The sequence below is a fragment of the Mobula hypostoma genome, chromosome 25 (genome assembly GCF_963921235.1).
Source record: "Mobula hypostoma chromosome 25, sMobHyp1.1, whole genome shotgun sequence".
Classification (NCBI taxonomy): Eukaryota; Metazoa; Chordata; class Chondrichthyes; order Myliobatiformes; family Myliobatidae; genus Mobula; species Mobula hypostoma.
In genome coordinates, this window is record NC_086121.1 from 1522256 (window position 1) to 1542760 (window position 20505).

Genomic DNA, 20505 nt, shown 5'->3' on the forward strand with positions numbered 1-20505 from the left:
TTAGACACTGTCAGACAGGTCCTGGACAAAATTCAGACTATACAGGCCTTAAGTTGTGGAGAAAAATATGATTAGAAAACATGTCAATGTCTTCTTGCCTTATTAAGTCCCATGCAATGATATTCCATCATTTACCATGCAGGACTTGTTGCTTGTTTGAAGCCTGCAACATGTCCAGGCTAAAGTAATTGTTGTGAGCATAAACTGGTACAACTTCAATGCACTCAACTGTTCTTTGTTAAAAAATTTATTTACAGTATATGCATATTCAAATCCCAATCGTAACTCATTAAACCTGCATATCCAAGGCACATGTATATTCGCTGAACCACATTGAGGCTTATATACCGTATCTCCTGGTTCTGTACCTTATTTCATTAACATATACACTTGAAAAGACAATTATCAGCAATGAATAACCAGCCTTCAAACAAAATCTCTTTACAACTTACAAGTAACCATACTTGGGTACATTATTTCTCCAAGAAAAATATTAAGGTATTTTACACAACTATAAAGAGCATGGCTACTAAAAAATATTTATATATGCAGCAGCAATGAGAAGCAGCCACGGATCTTTAAAAAAACTGTAACAGCGATCAAAATAGATGGGACTGAGTACAAGATAACAGATAGAAAGTATTCAATCACACATTCAAAGGGAATTTTAAATAAAACATTTTGCAACATGAAACTGGCACCTGATAGGGCACCCCCTAAAGTGCCAACAATGAACCAGAGAACTCCCCCCTCTCTCCCACTCCTTCCCAATCCAAAAGCATGCACATACATGCCCATTTATCGCCTCAGAAACGAAGAAATTTTCAAAATTACATTTAACAGCTGCAAATAAAAATAAATAAACCTTGAAATAACACAAGACTGTAAACCTGTACGTCACGTAAGTTTCAGAAAATCTTATATGGAAGTTACCAACTCTGGGTGAGATGCTGTCAAAAACCAGCGAGTACATCAGCAAGGGCCACTACATCTGCCATGGGAAAACTCAAAAACTAGCAGTGCAATTCACAAACTAAACCATTCAAATCTCAACAAAGTTCAGAGACTGCATTTAAATCCCAGAGTAACTACAAAGTTACAAGTTGTGTCCATCAGCGCCTGTTCCTATTGTGACTAGAATGACTGTTACACAGGCTGAGTGTCACCGCCTGTGTCTGTTGTGGCTGGAGTGACTGTTGTGATGCTTTGTGGATCTTTCATAGGACCGGGATTGATCATGCCTTCGCTCCCTGTGATGGCTTCTACTTTCTTTGTGTTTCCGAGGAAAATCCAGACGCTCTCTCGACCTGCTTCTGGATCGCGACAAACTTTTGCTGTAGCTCCTGCTATGTGATCGTCTGCGTTTGTGGGAATTATACTTGTATTCTCGCATATCGTCATATTCCTTGGCCTTCTGCCTGCCGATGCAAGGCGAGTTTCGTTTGTGTCGTTGTGGAGGGGAATCACTGCGGCTTCTTGAATGGCTGTGGGATCGAGAACTGTTAGATCCAGAGTGACTTCTTGTTCTTCTGCAGACGAAAGAAATTTGTTAAACAGAGAGACCCAGAACAGTTGACCCACGCAACATAAAGATATGAATTTAATATGAACAGAAAAAAAATTACTGTCACAGTAGCCCAGTGAAGTTAACAGCAGTACTAATGGCACAGTCAATGCATAATAACAATATGTAATGGCAGCACAACCAACTAGTTCATACAACCATGTAAACTTTCTCCTGAAATCTGAACAGAAGTTGCAATCACCCAGTTCTGTAATGTTTACAAATCCCTAATGGAGGGAAGTTGCATGTTCTAAATCATACCAAGTATAAACACCATACAGTATGTCCTTCGGAAGCTAGGAATGAATACTCGATATTCCTGCTTTCAAAATGCTATTTCCTGCTGCTTGGGAGTGTCCAGAGAATGCTATGAACCTGGCCTGACAAACTATAGTACTGTGTAAAAGTCTTCCATGTTATATCGCCATTTTAGCCTTGTTGTGGAAATGATGTATTAAACTTCTATTTCTGAAGAAATAGCAACACACCTGTAAATTAGAAAGTTCACTTGGAGTGTATAAAAGGCAAAGTGACACACAGGTCAGAAGAACAGAAAACAATCCACTCTCACACAGATTTTGTGGAAATGCCTCCCATTCTAGATCATTTTACAGGCATGGGGATTGATCAAAGCTTCAAGTTTAAATGTCTGAAATTTCATTTAAAATATTGAACCTCCCCAGTAAAATCATAAAATTGGTAAAGAACAGTAAGAACTGGTTATTGGTTTATTATCACAGCTTTTGCTTGTATACCATATAGACAGTAGGATTAAAGAGAACCCCAAGACAAGAGTCCAGAGCAAGAGTCTAACTAGGGAGAGGTTGTGGCTGAGATCCTAACTGAGTACTTAAGGAGGACATGGAGGGTGGTGAATAAGTGCGGAGTGTGCTAATTTGAGGGCATTTTGGGATAAAGAAGCAGGTAGTGTTGATTCTCTTAAACAGCAAGTCTCTGGGGGCTGATGGGATAATACCCCAGGTATTGAGAGGCCTTGACCAGTATATTCAAATCCTCTGTAGTCACGATGTCCAGATGAGCAGCTAATGTTGTCATAAGAAAAGGAAAACAGGGATAATCTTTAAAACAAAAGACTGGTGAGGCTCATGTGGTACAGAAGTTACAGGACAGGATTCTTAGGATGGGCTTTGAGCAATTGGAAAACCGTGGACTAATTAGGGACCGTCAACATGGCATTGTATGGGACAAGTCCATTTCTTAAATATTGACGCAAACAACAGGAATTCTGCAGATGCTGGAAATTCAAGCACCACACATCAAAGTTGCTGGTGAACGCAGCAGGCCAGGCAGCATCTATAGGAAGAGGCGCAGTCGACGTTTCAGGCCGAGACCCTTCGTCAGGACTAACTGAAGGAAGAGTGAGTAAGGGATTTGAAAGCTGGAGGGGGAGGGGGAGATGCAAAATGATAGGAGAAGACAGGAGGGGGAGGGATGGAGCCGAGAGCTGGACAGGTGATAGGCAGAAGGGGATACGAGAGGATCATGGGACAGGAGGTCTGGGAAGAAAGACCGGGGGGGGGGTGACCCAGAGGATGGGCAAGAGGTATATTCAGAGGGAGAGGGAGAAAAAGGAGAGTGAGAGAAAGAATGTGTGCATAAAAAAGAGTAACAGATGGGGTACGAGGGGGAGGTGGGGCCTAGCGGAAGTTAGAGAAGTCAATGTTCATGCCATCAGGTTGGAGGCTACCCATACGGAATATAAGGTGTTGTTCCTCCAACCTGAGTGTGGCTTCATCTTTACAGTAGAGGAGGCCGTGGATAGACATGTCAGAATGGGAATGGGATGTGGAATTAAAATGTGTGGCCACTGGGAGATCCTGCTTTCTCTGGCGGACAGAGCGTAGATGTTCAGCAAAGCGGTCTCCCAGTCTGCGTCGGGTCTCACCAATATATAAAAGGCCACATCGGGAGCACCGGACACAGTATATCACCCCAGTCGACTCACCACCATTCAGGGCTCCAAACAGTCCTTCCAGGTGAGGCATCACTTCACCTGTGAGTCGACTGGGGTGATATACTGCGTCCGGTGCTCCCGATGTGGCCTTTTATATATTGGTGAGACCCGACGCAGACTGGGAGACCGCTTTGCTGAACATCTACGCTCTGTCCGCCAGAGAAAGCAGGATCTCCCAGTGGCCACACATTTTAATTCCAAATCCCATTCCCATTCTGACATGTCTATCCACGGCCTCCTCTACTGTAAAGATGAAGCCACACTCAGGTTGGAGGAACAACACCTTATATTCCATATGGGTAGCCTCCAACCTGATGGCATGAACATTGACTTCTCTAACTTCCGCTAGGCCCCACCTCCCCCTTGTACCCCATCTGTTACTCTTTTTTATGCACACATTCTTTCTCTCACTCTCCTTTTTCTCCCTCTCCCTCTGAATATACCTCTTGCCCATCCTCTGGGTCACCCCCCCCCCCGTCTTTCTTCCCGGACCTCCTGTCCCATGACCCTCTCGTATCCCCTTCTGCCTATCACCTGTCCAGCTCTCGGCTCCATCCCTCCCCCTCCTGTCTTCTCCTATCATTTTGCATCTCCCCCTCCCCCTTTCAAATCCCTTACTCACTCTTCCTTCAGTTATTCCTGACGAAGGGTCTCGGCCTGAAACATCGACTGCGCCTCTTCCTATAGATGCTGCCTGGCCTGCTGCGTTCACCAGCAACTTTGATGTGTGTTTCTTAAATATTGATTTGAGTTTTGAAGAGGTGACGTGGGTGATTACTGAATGCAGATTTTAAAATTTTAGATCATTCCATACAGAGCAACTGAACAGCTATCCAATCAACCTTGATCAAATGGAGCAGAAAATTTACATACACAAAGCCAAACCACTGGCCCTTGTTGCAGCCATTTATATCAACCTACAAAACGACAAACTATCCAGTGGAATTCCCCACAGAAGGAAGGAATTTAATAATTTCTTGATGCTGCAGCACAGGCAAAGAAAAACTCATGGATAGATGAAAATCAGTCAAGCTCAATTCTGAGGGAACGCGCCAATTTAAAAATCAATCTATTACGCACAAACATACAATTCAACAATGAACCCAAGTGATTGTTCTGCTGTTGTGTAGACCAGGATACGACAGAACCAATGGAATTTCCAAAGAGTCAAAATCACCTTGTCAAACATAAAATACTGCCCTAAGAGATTGCCTGTACTAAGAATGCATCACTTTGCTTGTTCAAGTAATCCCTTAGGCAATCAAAAGTTGTCTAATCACAGAAGCTGCTAAGTACAGAGTTTACTATTTAAACTTACCGCCTCCTAGGGGAATGTGACCTCGAGCGGGATCTGGAGTAACTACGCTCTTTGCTTCTGCTTCTACTTCGGCTGCTCTTCCCCTTTTGAACACTAGAAACACAAAGTTACCTTTGTAACTGTAAAGCAGGAGACTGATTCAGGGCAACATGTTGAGAAAATGCTTTCAGGGTCGTGAATTTTTATGAAAGCTACAATAGATTTGTACAAGGAGCAATTTTAATATTAGATAGATACTTCAGTGATCTCAAAGGAAACTACAGTGTCACAGTACAAGTGCAGATATACAATTATTAGAAGAAAGTTACCTTGAACAGTCATCACTTCCCCAGCTAGAGGTTGACTCATTATAGAGCCTAATGGCTGAGGGTAAGAATGACCTCACAGCGCTCTTTGGAGTGGCACGCTTGTCTTAATCTATTACTAAAAGTGCTCCTCTGTTCAGCCAAGGTGGCATGCAGAAAGTGAGAAACATTGTCCAGAATTGTTAGGATTTTCTGTAGAGTCCTTTGTTCTACCACAGCCTCCAGTGTATTCAGTTTGACTCCTGTAATAGAGCCAGCCTGTCTAATCAGTCTATTGAGCCTGTTGGCATTGCCCCACACACCACTGCATAGAAGACTGCACTGGCAACAGACTTGTAGAACATGTGAAGGAGAGGTCTGCATACTCCAAAGGACCTCAGTCTCCTCAGGAAGTAGAGGCGACTCTGGCCCTTCCTATACACAGCCCATGCGCTAGTGCTTCACTCAAGTCTGACATTCAGGTGCACCCCCAGGTACTTGTAGGACCTCACCATCAATAGTAACAGAAAGCAGTGCAGGCTTAGTCTTCCTAAAGCCCATCACCATCTCCTTTGTAATACTCAAATATATCAACAGTTGACCCTGCTTACCCATTTAATGGACTAGTAGATCGAGGCCACTTTTCCTCCTCATCTAGTTTTCTTCTAGCATTTTTCATTGCCTGAATGGACAGTGGTGAAGGTTTCTCCAACTTCCCATCCTTTGGAGACTCTGAAAAGAATTGAATGGAAAAATGATCAAATCAGAAAGAGAACAGGGACACACTCTGCTGGGTTCCCCTGTTAACTGCTATGCTGCTGATGCATAAGGAAGCCAGTTCCCCCAAATGGAGTCGGTAACCCCTTACCATTTAAAAATTACCGCACTTAAAAAAGCAAGAAGGGAGAAATTAATGGAACTACAAGGTGTTAAATCCAATGGTAGCACTGGATTTTAAAATGGTGATGGAGCTGGTTGTTAGCTTCCAAATCTCTCCTCATATTACAATGATAGAGACAGAAGAGTTCTCCAAAATCCCTGATATCCTCTTTCAGACTTATCCTCCTCTAATTGTTTTCTTTTTATATACCCTGTATAAGCACATACTCTGTCAATTCCTCCTTTAAAAAAATAGCTATTACTCTAAAAACCCTAATCAGATCACCCTCAATGTCCAAGAGAGTACAAGCTCAACCATGCAATCTCCTCTTGAATGAAAAGTACAGTGATGCTAGAAAGTTTGTGAACTCTTCAGAATATTTCTGCATAAATATGGCCTAAAATGTGATCTCGTCTTCACACAAGTCCTAAAAGTAGATAAAAAAGAACCCTACTGAGAAAAATGATCCAATATTACATGTATTTGTTGGAAAAAGTATGCGAACCTTTACTTTCAGTAACTGGTGTGACCCCCTTGTACAGCAGTTGGTGGACTTCCTTGCATGAACTGCTTGCTTCCGGTCCTTCCACAACATCTCTATAGGTTTAAGGTCAGGACTTTGACTCAGCCTTTCCAAAATTTGAAATTTCTTCTGCTTTAACCATTTTTGGGAGACCGACTTGTGTGTTTAGGGTTGTCTTGCTGCATGACCCACTTACTCTTGAGCTTCAGTTCACAGACTGATACCCTGACATTTTCCTGTTGATTTTGCTGGAACAATTCATAGTTCTATCAATGATAGCAAGCATCCAGGTCCCAAGACAGCAAAGCAGGCCCAAACCATGACACTGCCACCACGTTTCACAAATGGGACGAGGTTCTTATGCTGGAATGTAGTGTTTACTTTTCGCCAAACACTTCTAATTTAAGCCAAAAATCTCTTTTTTGAACTAATCTGTCCACAGAACATTCTTCTAACAGCCTTCTGCCTTATCCACGTGGTCTTTAGCGAACTTTAGACAGGCAGCAAAGTTCTTCTTGGAGAGTACTGGCTTTCTCCATGTAGTCCTGCCATGCACACCGTTGTTGTTCAGTGTTTGCCTGATGGTAGACTCATGAGCACTGACATTAACCAATGTAAGAGAAGCCTGTAGCTCCTTAGATGTTACCCTGGGGTTCTTTGTGATCTCTTGGAATATTACATGCCCTGCTCTTTGAATGATTTTTGGTGGATGACCTCTGCTGGTGAGAGTAACAATGGTGTTGAATTTCCTCCATTTGTACACCATCTGCCTGACTGTGGATTGGTGGAGCCCAAACTCTTTAGAAATGGTTTTGTATCCTTTTAGAGCCCGGTGAGCATCAACAACTTTTTTTGAGGTCTTCTGAAATCTCCTTTGATCAAGGCATGGCACACATCCAAAAACCTGTGTGGTGAAGCTCAGACTTTGATAATAAAGATCCAGGTTTATATTCTTTGGGCAGGGTCCCCCACACTCACACCTGATTGTTATCCCATTGAGTGAAACACCACTCTGAATTCTCCTTTACATGAACTGATAATCTTACAGATTTGCATACTTTTTCCAACAAGTACATGTAATATTGGATCGTTTTTCTCAATAAATAAATGAACAAGTATCATGTTTTTGTGTTATTTAATTGGGTTCTTTATCTAGTTTTAGGACTTATGGAAAGATCTGATTACATTTTAGGTCATATTTATGCAGTAATAGAGAAAATTCTAAAAGGTTCACAAACATTTTAGCACCATTGTAGTTCTTCAAATGGATCCTACCAGAAATTTAACAAAACCATATTCCAGATCACAGCAAATACCACAACTCCCTTAACCCTTAAAGTGTTAATTACATCTGCCATGGAACTTTAAAGCAGATTTTTTTTTGCCATTTAGAAAATACAGTGATGGATTTTGCCAGTGAATGCTGGCAGATCAGAACAGACTTACAGATTAATTATTCATTTAAACAGAAGCAACTCTAAAATCAATTGTTGGGATTCCAGTACTTACACCATGGAGGGGAAGGAGGAGAGAAAAACAAAGCAATACACACAAAATGCTAGAGAAACTCAGGTCAGGCAGCATCCATGGAGGGGAATAAACTTTCGAGCCAAAACCCATTCCATCAGGACTATAAGGGGACAGAGAAGATGCCTGAATAAGATGGGGTGGGGGTAGGGAAGGAAAGAGGACAAGCTAGAAGGTGATAGGTGAAGCCAGGTGGGTGGGGAAGGGGGCATGAAGTCAGAAGCTGGGAGGTGATGAGCAGAAAAGGAAAAAGGGTGGACAAGAGGAGAAAAACAGGAACTTTTGAATCATGTACAATGATTCAAGAAGGAGAATGGGGATAATATTTAAGGCAAAAGGAGAACATTTTGTATTTAAGAATAAACTTACTTTTAAGATATTAAGCCTTTCGTTATTTTCAGTGGTCCTTCAGCTTCATAAGCAATTCAAACAATTATCAGGCCAAACACTGAACTAATCTGAATACTACACATTATCACGATAAGTAGAATCATTTTCAACTGCTGAAAGCTAGTGATGAGTGGCTGCTTAAATGAAGTCAGTCAAGTTATTTTTAGTTCCACAAGGAAGTTCAGACCTGGTTTTGAAGATGGGGAGAAGCCAGGTGGAGCCTCTAGTGCAGGAGTGCCATCTGGCAGAAGGCCCTTTGCTTTTGCCTTTGCTTCTTGAAGGGCCACTTTCCGCTTTTCAACTTCACTGTCCAGATGCTCCAGGTTTGCCTGCAGCACAGCATATACCTCAATTTAGCAACAAGTTTCACTGTATTTATCTTCAATGATAGAAAACCCAATTAGAACCATTCACCAATCTGCATTCAAAAGTTACAGACCTTTTTCCTGGTATAGAGCTTTAAGATTTTCACACAGATTTCTCTAATTTCATCTTCATTTGTCCCAAACAATGAAAACCAATGGGGGCGATTTGGAAGTGGGATCTGAAAAAGATTAAACTAAATTACATAGCTATTAAATTAACTTGTCAGAGTTTAATATCCTTAGTACAACTGAATATGCCTATTACAATAATTATATATATCTTAATAGTTCCAGACTAGTATGATTTTGTATATCAAATCTACACAATTTGCCTTTTATTTTGCATTAACATTGGTATCAACATCAACTCTGGGGTTCACTTTTATTAAAATTCACAATGACTAAACTTAAGCAATGTAATCTCATGCTTTAAAATTTAAAGACTCCTTTTAAAGTCACAATCCATTGCTCTGTAAGTAGGTAGCACAGGTATTGGCCTCTGAGCTATACAAATCACAAGGACCTTGCAGAATTGATGTGACCTATTGGTCTGTACTGGATTAACAAATTGCCATCTCTTGATTGCAGTGTGATGGAAAAACAAGCGCGGTATTGTTTTGATAAAGAGTCGAGCCTCCTAACCAACAAACTGGTGTTTGATTATATTGCTTTCATTTGGTAGCACCAGACTGAGAAAGAATGTCTACTTGGCTATGACACTGGATATGGTCAGATAAACTGCCTCTGCTGAAATTAAAAATAAAACAAGGATGCAAGAGGTGAAAGTAAATGTCCACCAACCTCAAGTGCCCTCGCAGCCAAGTAGATACACGCGCAGGCAATGGTCTCTGGGTGGTACCGGACAAACACATCTGTCCGCAGACTGTCATTCATATAATTCCTGAAATAGATAATAAAAACGTTGTGGCAACCTACCCAATACACTGCTAATTTCTCAGAACAACTGCTTAAAATCTGAAATTAAACAGCCAAACAGGGTTCAAAATGCTCTATTTTCTGGTACTTCTTTTTAGCTAAACAAACGAGAAAAAGATTCTGAAGACAATGAATGCTTTTCAAAGATGTATCTTGATTCATTGAAGACACTTGTTTACTTAAAACACCATTACAATACCTATACGGTCTAGCTCTAAGTCGTAAAAGAATGGTACCTTCATCTACCTGACAAATAAGCAGATTCTTGAAGTGCCAATTCAATCTACTCTGTGACATACAATCCTTTAATCCATATGTATTTGCTACACAACATACTCAAATAATAAATTTTTAAAAACTTCAATTAGATATTAAAAAGATTTATCAACATCACTTTAAAGTGAAAGCAGAACATTTAGATGCATCAAATCTCCATATCTTGCAAAAAAAAATTGGTTTCTCCAGAATTGAAGTAATTTCCATAATTTAGTAGCTGACCATTTTCAAACATATTCAAACCAATTTCCAGAATTAACTACAACTTTGTAACTAAAATATTAATGTTAGTAAAACCATTGGTCTATGAAGACCAGGTTCCTCTCTATATTGGGTCCTTTATGAAATGATTACATTGTTTACTAAAACACTGCTATAAATCCTTTCTCTAAATTTAACACAAATGCATTTTCCCACTATCAGATAAGCTACTTAGAAAAAGAACCCTCACATTGCACAAAGCATTTTGAGCCCTGTATGGTTAAAGAACACAAAATAAAAGTAAACTGCAGAGAACCCATTTTAACTTCTCACTGGCCTGCTCTCGTGATAAACCAATACAACTCAAGAGATACTTAAAAGAATCACATTTATGAAAGTTTTGAGATAACGCTCCATGCTACAATATCTGAACTTGTCTCCTTGATCACAAATGCATCTAATTTGCAAAGCAGAACTTTCCATGCACTGGCAGTAAGTACACTAGACAACATTCCAATCAGCTTCTCACATCCGTACAGGGAAGAGATAACATGAACAATAATATTTGGAAACAGTCCTTATCCAATTGTAATGGCCACACGATCAGATTATCATGAAGTGCTCGCCAGTAATCGTCACATTTGATCGAAATACTCGTGAAAGTATGTTGAGTTCTCCCTGGCCTTCTTCAGGAGAAATGGCAGAGAATCATTCTTCTCGGCAGTCCCAGTAATCGTTTCAGTCAAATCAGAAACTGAGAAGCTGCAAGATATCACAGGTGCTGCACAACAGTCAGAACAGTCTCAACAGTCTTTGATTAGGGTTTTCTTCCATTACAGAAATTAATTAAAATTACATTATTGCTTCTAATCAAGATATGTAAATATTAAAATTACAAAGAAAATATTACTTCAAAATATTAAGATTTTACAATTTATAAAACACAAGATTTTACATTAATTAAATAAATGTTTAACACAAGAAGCAATGGCCAGTTACTATATACCACCTCTCACTAGACAGTCAGCCTTCTTGGAGAAGAACCTGCAATGGATTGGTTCAAAGTGGCAGCCAGTTAGGGCCATCCTGGCATCAAAGTGCTTGGAGGGCAGTTCAGAAGTCTTAGTCACTTACCATCAGGGTCTACCCTTTGATCGAAAGAGTAGAAAAAAAGAGAAGTTAAAATGGGTTCTCAATTAAGCAAATGCTACACCAGCCAAAAAAGACAAGTAAGCAGAAATATGAAACATTATTCAATTAGGATTTTAACATAAATTAGGCAGTATATTTGAAAAATAAAATTCAAACCATATTATTCCCACCTGCACAAGTAACCAAGGCAGCCAAATGCTTTCATTTTTAAAATTAGTACCAATGAGAAATGTCATTAGATATATTAACGCACTATTCTTTGACTAACAATTGAATGAGGTTTAATTTGTTTGCATGTGGTAATTTTGACCTTGGCTTTGTGTCAAGAGAGACTAAAAGATAAAGTGCCTCTCCACTCAAGAGATTTTCATTTTGTAAGTTATTTGGAGCAGCCAACTCAATGCTGTCATGCACCCCACCCACAAGGTTTACAGGTTCTCTAAACTGAGAGACGGCACAATTAAAATAAATTATTTTTACTGGCACAGTGGAGAATGTGGGCAAATGAGGTAGGTAGCACAATTGTATATCTGAAATGAGCTTTGGGAATGCCTGAACCAGGAGCAGTGCACAATAAACTGTTGCACAGGACAGGAGAGAAGCACATGGATACATATTTCTGCCACTGTCTTCGCTGGTTATCTCACAAAAACAGAGAAAATAAACTTACCATGCAGTCTGGACCAGAGGCCGGTTACGTTCACATTCTAACACCTGAAGGTACATTACGATAATCTGGAAGATACAGGTTTCAGAGTTACAACTGACCCTCAGTCAGCTATTAACAGTGTGGCTGTAAACAACTCAATACATGATTAACACCATATTTATTTTTCATGAGTTGTTTAGTTTTCTTTCCAGGCAAACAACTGTTGTAGACTGGTTGAATAAAACAAGAATTATTCCACTCAAGGCACACCTCCAGGACTTTAGTGGAATTAGATGGTTCATCAATCATCATTAGAACTTAGCCCAAAAGAAATATAGGCAAAATATTGTATCACACACAGTAGTGTGGTTCAATTACAATGGACCACAACTCGAGCAGTAAACACTACATATCCAATCATTCCAGCCCCTTCCCAACTACAGCCTTGGATATTTATTTCAACTTTTCTCAGTTTGCAAAAGCAAAAACAGGAGTGATGAAAGCTGAGTAAGTGTTTGAAGACCAACAGCACTATGTACTGGGCAGGGATAATTCAATACAGAGGACAAGAATGACAGGGTCAGGGAATGTCAGATGTTGAGCTGCAGTGAATTTAACAAAGGAGAGAAAGGAAGTATATGTAAGATTTAGGAATTAAACACAGTCCTGTAGGAATATAAAGAACCCGAGGGGATTTAGGAAAGACAGGAGGGGCGATAGAAGTCCTTGGCAAGTAGGATTCGACAGAATCCCAAAGCAGTCTACAGATACACCAAGAACAAGATAACTAGGCAGCAAACAACAGGACACATCAAAGTTGCTGGTGAACGCAGCAGGCCAGGCAGCATCTGCCTGGCCTGCTGCGTTCACCAGCTACTTTGATGTGTGTAACTAGGCAGCAGACAGGACCACTCAAGGATAAAGGAAGAAACATCTGCTTAGAGGTAGAGGATGTAGGTGCATTAGGACATGGAGGATAGTGCTAGCTTGCTAGGGCATTCCGAGATGAGGGGGTAGCTTGGTCTCTTAAATCAGTGGTCCCCAACCATGTGCTACCGAGCCGCGAGGAAACAATATGATTTGGTTATATAAAACGATATGAGTCAGCTGCACCTTTCCTCATTACCTGTTACACACTGCTGAACTTGAACAACACCCACTGCACCCCCCCCCCCCGCCCCCCGGTCGGCTGGTCCCAAGAATATTGTCAATATTAAACTGGTCTGTGGTGCAAAAAAGGTTGGAGACCCCTGGCTTAAATAATACCAAAGTTTACAAGTGCCCAGGACCTGATGGGATACATCACAGGTTATTGCGAGGCAAGAGATGAGACAGATGGAGCCTGGACCAATTAACTTCATGTCCTCTCTGGCCGTAGGCGAGGACATGGAGGACTGGTGAACACCTAATGTTGTTCCATTATTTAAGGGAAAGAGGATAATCCCGAAAACTATAGACTGGTAAGTCTCACATCAGTGGTAGGGAAATTACTGGAAAGGATTCTTAGGGACAGGATGCAAGAGCAATTGGAAAATCATGGCCTAATTATGCACGTTAGCATAGCTTTGTGCGGGGTAAGTCAGTTCTTACTAACTTGATTCAGTTTTGAGGAGGTGATGAGAGTATTACTGTAGATATCAACTACATGGATTTTAGTAAGATGGATGACAAGGTCCTACATGTGAAGCAGAAGATTAAGATGCATGGACTGCACGGTGAATTAGCAATTTGGTTTCAGAACGGGCTTACCATTAGAAGTCAGAGGGCAGTGGTTGATGGGACTTATTCTGGCTGAACGTTGGTGAATAGTGATGCTCTTTAGGGATCCATACTAAGATCTCTGCTGTCCGATAACGGATGAAAAAATGTCTTCCCAAGACTGTCTTTATCTATTGTGTTCCATTTATTAATAATTGCTAACCTTAATATATATACATATATATAAGAGACAGATGACAATTGATGTGCCGTTATGTACTTCTTGTGCCTTGATTAGCTCCTGTTTTTGTGAATGTACTACAATGAGTCCACCACATCACTTTAGCAGATGCAAGGATATTTGTACGTGAGTACAGGAATGGAAAGAAAGGGCAAAGGAACCCAAGGACACAAAGAACACTTACTTATCCAATGATCTTCCAATGTTTCTAATTGCTTTTCATTTCACATGTTGCATTTCATGGTTCTGACATCTGACAAAACTCAGTTAAAAGTGTGATGGAAATATATTAATTTCTACCGCATATAATCTGGTGTTCCTGGTGACTAAAACATCTGATTTTGTAGAGCATGTTGTTGGAATGTGAAAGTAACCACATGCCAAAGTGTACCCATCTCTTAATAGTTGCATTCTAACAATAATGGAAGTATTTCAGCTGTGGTGCCTTTTATGCCTCCTTTTTTCAACTTCATTTCAAATCTGGTTACAGAATTAGAGCATATAATCCAATGCACCCATAACAAAATAAAACTTCTCTAATTACCATGATCTGATCCTGTAAAAGGAGAGAAAGCATTCCAATTGTGAAAGGGAGACAAATGATCCAAAAATCTAAATATTCAACAAGAGTCACAGCCTTAATGTAAGGCATTAACCATTCAGGGCAGAGATAAGAAATTCTTTATCCAGAGGGTAAAGATTCCAGGGAATTCTCCCCAAGAGGGTTGTGAAGGCTCAATTACAGAAAGGAGTACTGTGATTAACATTATCTACAAAATGGCAGAGGTGAAAGAAGCTGCATGACTTGTTTCCAATCTACTTCTTACATTCCTTTCCTCAAAACTGCCTGATATGTTGTGCATTTCCAGTTTTAGTATGAAATTTCTGTAATCAGCATCATTTTATTTTTTCAAAATCAAGAACTTTTAATTACATCCAACACAGACATGTGAACATCTGAAATTAGAAATCAGAAAACAACCAAGACTGCAAACCTTCAGTGCCTCAGTATTACCAACGTGATTAAAATGTTGGGCTCAAGCATATTTGTGGTTTTTCCCTTCCAAAGCACGTAGTAGAACAGCATTCTGACAACATGGTGAAATGTGCACAAGGCTATGAAAATAAATGCAGTAAAATTTGGTCCTGATTAACTGCAACTTCAAACTAGATTTAAAAAAATAAATGCCCACAAGACCAAAATGTTGAAAATAAATTAAGTCCAGCGCTGAAAATCTTAGCTTAACGTTAATAAAATAACACGCGGCAGACCAACTTTGATAATGCAAACTAATATCTGAATAAAAAGAATACTTTTTAATCTCAAATAGCAGATTACACTGACCGACCTTATGTGGATGTTTAACATGAACACAGAATCCCAGCTCCTTTAGCACTCTTCTTTCTGCCTTGATGACCTGGTTCTTTAGGTTGACATAACTTTGGTCCAATGGAAGTGGCACAGGAGGTCTTTACCATAACAGAAAAACACCAGGTCTGGTTAAATACTGATTCCATGTAAAAACTGTCAATGTTAGCAAAGGTTATCCTTGCATGATCATACTAAACAGAACTTTTCATTTTTGGACAAGCTCATTTAACCTTCAACTCTAATCTTACCTTTTTGAACATGCACATTTCTGTTGGCCTTTCCCAATATGATGTTATTTCAGGCAGTTTCAATGATACACCCTTCAGGTCTAAAGATTCATTACTGTCCAGTGACTTCTTGTCATGAATCTTCACTTTATCCAGAAAGTGGAACCTCAAGTAGTGCACTTGCCAAGAAAAAACATTAAGTTCCCATCTACCCTGCCATGTCCTATGAGAATTCTGTATGTTTTAGTTAAATCAACCGTTATTCTTATATTCTCAATCCCAGAAGCCTGGTCTGCTTACTCTCCCTGAACAAAACAATTCCTCCCCTTTACCACTAATCCTTGGAATCTAAGAAAACAACTTTTGCTTATTTACCTTATGGATAACTGATTGAAGAGCCTGAGTATTAAGGTAATCACCCATTTCGATAATGTAAAAGGAATGAAAGTAGGATCTTCATACTATTACAAGGAAGACCACATTGTAAGTGAATTTCTAATCCAGGACGGTTTATTTCATCATGAGGCAGTGATCCATGGTAGATTGGAACTACCTCAATAATTAAATGATAGCAAAGAAGATCTTGCAACTCAAATACACAAATACTACAATTATTTTACCTACGAACCACCACACAAGCCAAAACTGCAACTTTAAACAACTCTAGTTCAGCCTGGTATTTACAGCCAGAATACTTTTTCCTAAATTTATGGTCAAAAGCGAGTTTTCTCCAACTTCAAATAGTGCCAAGACTTCTTTAACAGAAGGCTTCTTCTACAGAAACTCACCTGTAAGACCATTTTTTAAAATTCTCAGTAATCTATAAATATGCACAACTTACTTTTTCTCCCTGAGTTTTCGTAAATGATGAAACACATTGATGACATCCCGAATGCGCCGGGGGTCTTCCTCAATTTTTGAAGCCAAGTGAATGCAAGCCATTGATAATATCTGTTGTGGGAGACAAAATGAATCAGAACACATTCTCGTTCAATAACAAGATCACGTATTGACTGAATCAATTCACTGACGGTGAATAATAAACAATGGAGTTGGGTCACAGAGTGAACCACAATTACATTCTGAAAAACTTCATGCTTACGATTCAATAACTCTGAAATCCTGCTATAGCATGCACAGTACTGCACAAAACTCCAAACTAACCCTGGTGACTATTATGCAAGAAATCTGATGAAGCTGGTCCTTTTTTGTTATTTCACAGATTATTAGGATCTTGTGGTGGTTCACATGCAGAATTAAAAGATCATTTTAGATAAAGAGTCTCAACCCAAAACATGAAACATCCATTTCCACCACAGATGCTGCCTGGCCCACGGAGTTCCCCCAGCTTCAGGTCTCTTGCTTCCCAAAAAAAAGGATATTTATTGGGTTGATAACTAAATACTGTTAAACAGAATTTGTACACACATTCAAATTCTTGTCAAGAGAACCTTAAAAAGGATAGAACGAATTTAGCCATAGGAAAAGGGCAAACATTCTCCAGCACAATTAGGTACAGCAAGTATCAGATCAATGCATACCCTTCACATTTCTCCAGGCAACAATAAGGTTTACAGGAACACTGATACATCTTTGTATTTATTACTGAGTATCTTTTTGTAATGAGATTACATGCATAATTGTTTTAACTCTTACCTCCATGGAATGTTTCACGAAAGATTTTGAATAGAAGAACCGCTGAAATAACACTTGTCCAGTTGCCATTGCCACCTAAATCAATTTGAAGTATGCAGTTACCCAACAAATCCACACTACCTTCAGCTTTATACCATTTCAACAAAACCAATAATAAATTAACATAACAAAATTAACCAAAAGCCCACCCACAGGTATCGCAAAATTAAATTAAATAACTAACTGAAAGCCAATGGATTGTCTCAAACTGTCAATTAGGTTACCAGTATAGTTCATGAAATCAAAACTACCGTCTCTAACTCCATGGCCTCCATTAGACCATGCAATATCTAACTGAATTTTCCAATAAGTTTTCAAGGTACAGAGTTCAGTAACACCTTTATCAAAGTCCCAAATTAGACACGGACCAAAAGTGAAGTCCCCATAGGGCACAAGGTCCAAAACTAGTTTGGTACAGGAGGCACAAGGTGATAGATGTGGGTTATTTTGCATGGGGAAAAGTTGGTATTGGGGTCCTTTGACATACGTCGATGATCAAGATGTGAATGGAGGATAGCAAGGAAGACTGTCATCAGTTTTTAAAAAAAAGTGAAAACAGATGCTGAGATAGGAAGAGTAATCAGAACTACTGAAGGTTCTGGACTTCAGGTGCTGCCTGATCACATGAGTGTCTTATTTCAGATTTGCAATATTCAGATTGTTTACAGTAGAAGGATTATTAAAAAACAGAGGCAAATAAAAGAGGGATGGATCCAGAGAGAACTGGCTAACTAGATACATCATTGGCTTGATGGTAGTAAGCAGAGATTGCTGTTGGAATGGTGCTAAGACTGGAGGCTATGACTAGTGTGTTTCAGGGGCTGGTGCCAGGCCCATTGTTGCTTGTCAGCCATATCAATGATACAGGTAAGAATGGATGAGGTATGGTTGGTTCGTTTGGAGATGACACAGAAGTAAGTGGTATTGTGAATAATGAAGGTTATCAAAAATGACAGAAGGATCTTGATTAGCAGAATAAGTGGACTGAGGAATGGCAAATGGAATTTAATCCAAGTGCGAGGTGTTGCATTTTGGAAACTCAATCCACCTAGGTCTTTCACAGTGAACGGCAGAAACTTGGGAAGTGTTGTACTATAGAGGATGGGAGTACAAGTACATGGCTCCCTGAAAATGAAGTCACATCTAGACAGGGTGGTGAGAAGGCTTTTAGCACGCTGGCCGATATCTGTCAGGGCACTGAGTATAGAAGCATACAGACAGGAGGTGCAGCAGCTAACGGACTGGTGCACAGCCAACAACCTGTCTCTGAATGTGAACAAAAGAGATGGCTGTTGACTTCAGGAGGACACAGAGCGACCACTCTCATCTGAACATCAACGACTCCTCCATAGAGATTGTCTGAGCACCAAATTTCTTGGTGTTCACCTGGCAGCGAATCTCACCTGGTCCCTCAACACCAGCTCCATAGCAGAGAAAGCCCAGCAGCGTCTCTACTTTCTGCGAAGGCTGAGAAAAGTCCATCTCCCACCCCCCATCCTCACCACATTCTACAGAGGTTGTATTGAGAGCATGCTGAGCAGCTGCATCACTGCCTGGTTCAGAAATTGCACCATCTCAGATCGCAAGACCCTGCAGCGTATAGTGAGACCAGCTGAGAAGATCATCAGGGTCTCTCTTCCCACCATTACAGACATTTACACCACACGCTGCATCCGTAAAGCAAACAGTATTGTGAAGGACCCCACGCACCCCTCATACAAACTCTTCTTCCTCCTGCCATCTGGCAAAAGGCACCGAGGCATTCGGGCTCTCATGACCAGACTGTGTAACAGTTTCTTTTGCCAAGCCATCAGACTCCTCAAAGCCCAGACTGACACCAACCTACTGCCCTCTACTGTACCTATTGTCTTGTTTATTATTTATTGTAGTGTCTGCACTGTTTTGTGCACTTTATGCAGTCCTGGGTAGGTCTGTAATCTAGTGTAGTTTTTGTGTTGTTTTACATAGTTCAGTGTAGTTTGTTGTATTGTTTCATGTAGCACCATGGTCCTGAAAAACGTCTTGAAATGACAATAAAAAGTGACGACTTGACTTGAGAGGTAATGGTGTGGTTGTACAGGACGCTGGTGAGGCTGCACTTGGGAGTATTGTGTTCAGTCTTTGTTGCCCTGCTGTAACAAATGTTACCAAACTGAGAAATGTAAAGATTTACAAGGATCTTGACAGGACTTAAGAGACTGAATTATGGAGATTGGTTGTACAGGGTGGGATTTTGTTCTTTTTGAGTGCACGAGACTGAGAGATGATCTTATATAAGTGTATAAAATCAAGAAAAGCAGATTAGGTGAATGAACTCAACCCTGAAGTTGGGGGATTTAACAGGTTTAATGTGAGAGGGGAAAAGATTTAACAGAAACCTCAGAGGCGACTATTTTTATTTACCACAAAGGTGGTATCTCTGTAGCACCAGCTACCAAAGGAGATGGTAAAGGCAGGTATGGATTGGAAAGCTTTAGAAGATTATGGACCAAATGCCGGCAAATGGGACAGCACAGACCAATTAGGCAAAGGGCCCGTTTCCATGCTCTACGACTCTTTGACAATTAAGCCTATAATCAACCTACAATTCGGCTCCTATATCTTATGGACTATTTATATTACAGCGCAGCTAAACTTGGTAAAACCAATGAGAATGAGTACTGGCGATGGGGTTTGAGGACACTCGGAAACCATCCGCCTCACCCCACCCCACCCACGCCATCGAAGTCGCTGCCCTCTAACACCCTTGGCGAACTCCTCAACCCCGCCATCGCCACCATCCCCTGTCGACCGTCCCCCAACCTCCTCTCGATTCCGTCTCTCTGTTGCTTTCCCCACCCAGCTCCTCGCCCGCCGCGGCCTACCTGAGGTAGTTTAAGCAAAATGCCGGCAGCCTGGATTAACTCGCATCCCACTATGCGTAGGTCGGTTTCCACCTCCGAATCCAGCCCATCCGTCACCGAGGCCGTTAAAGAGAGTTTTTCTTCCGAGATGAGGCAGTTTTCCAGGGTGAGGGCGATGCTGGAGTATAACTTATCACCGATGAGAATCCCACCCGCCGCCATCTTCTACTTCTCCCCGATCCTCGCGCCTTCCCGCAGCCTCGCAGACAGGAAGTCCCGCCCACGACGTCAATTCTATTGGTCCGTCCCTCAGCGTCCTCCGGCCTTTGTCCAGGGACTGGGCGCTGATCGGCGCACACAGGTGTCGATCACGGATCCATCTGCCTCCG

The 20505-nt window shown here is 40.8% G+C and overlaps 1 protein-coding gene across 3 annotated transcripts; it reads right to left on the bottom strand.

Annotated features, from left to right (window-relative positions):
• Window positions 1-213: 213 nt before the first annotated feature.
• Window positions 214-20382, bottom strand: LOC134338021 (cyclin-L1-like). Of its 3 annotated transcripts, XM_063033524.1 has the most exons (11): window positions 20138-20382; window positions 17235-17309; window positions 16420-16529; window positions 15329-15449; window positions 12062-12126; window positions 9628-9727; window positions 8901-9005; window positions 8649-8790; window positions 5753-5873; window positions 4858-4950; window positions 214-1529 (listed from the first exon to the last, which is right to left on the bottom strand). In XM_063033524.1, exons 1-11 carry the CDS (start codon window positions 20336-20338, stop codon window positions 1163-1165), a joined length of 1500 nt encoding a protein of 499 aa, XP_062889594.1. In that variant the 5' UTR covers window positions 20339-20382; the 3' UTR covers window positions 214-1162. The 3 variants fall into 3 exon arrangements, with proteins under 3 accessions (XP_062889594.1, XP_062889595.1, XP_062889596.1); XM_063033525.1 differs by lacking the exons at window positions 16420-16529; window positions 17235-17309; window positions 20138-20382 and adding an exon at window positions 11374-11387 and having other exon boundaries at window positions 215-1529; window positions 15329-15373; XM_063033526.1 differs by lacking the exons at window positions 12062-12126; window positions 15329-15449; window positions 16420-16529; window positions 17235-17309; window positions 20138-20382 and adding an exon at window positions 11249-11376 and having other exon boundaries at window positions 215-1529.
• Window positions 20383-20505: the final 123 nt, after the last annotated feature.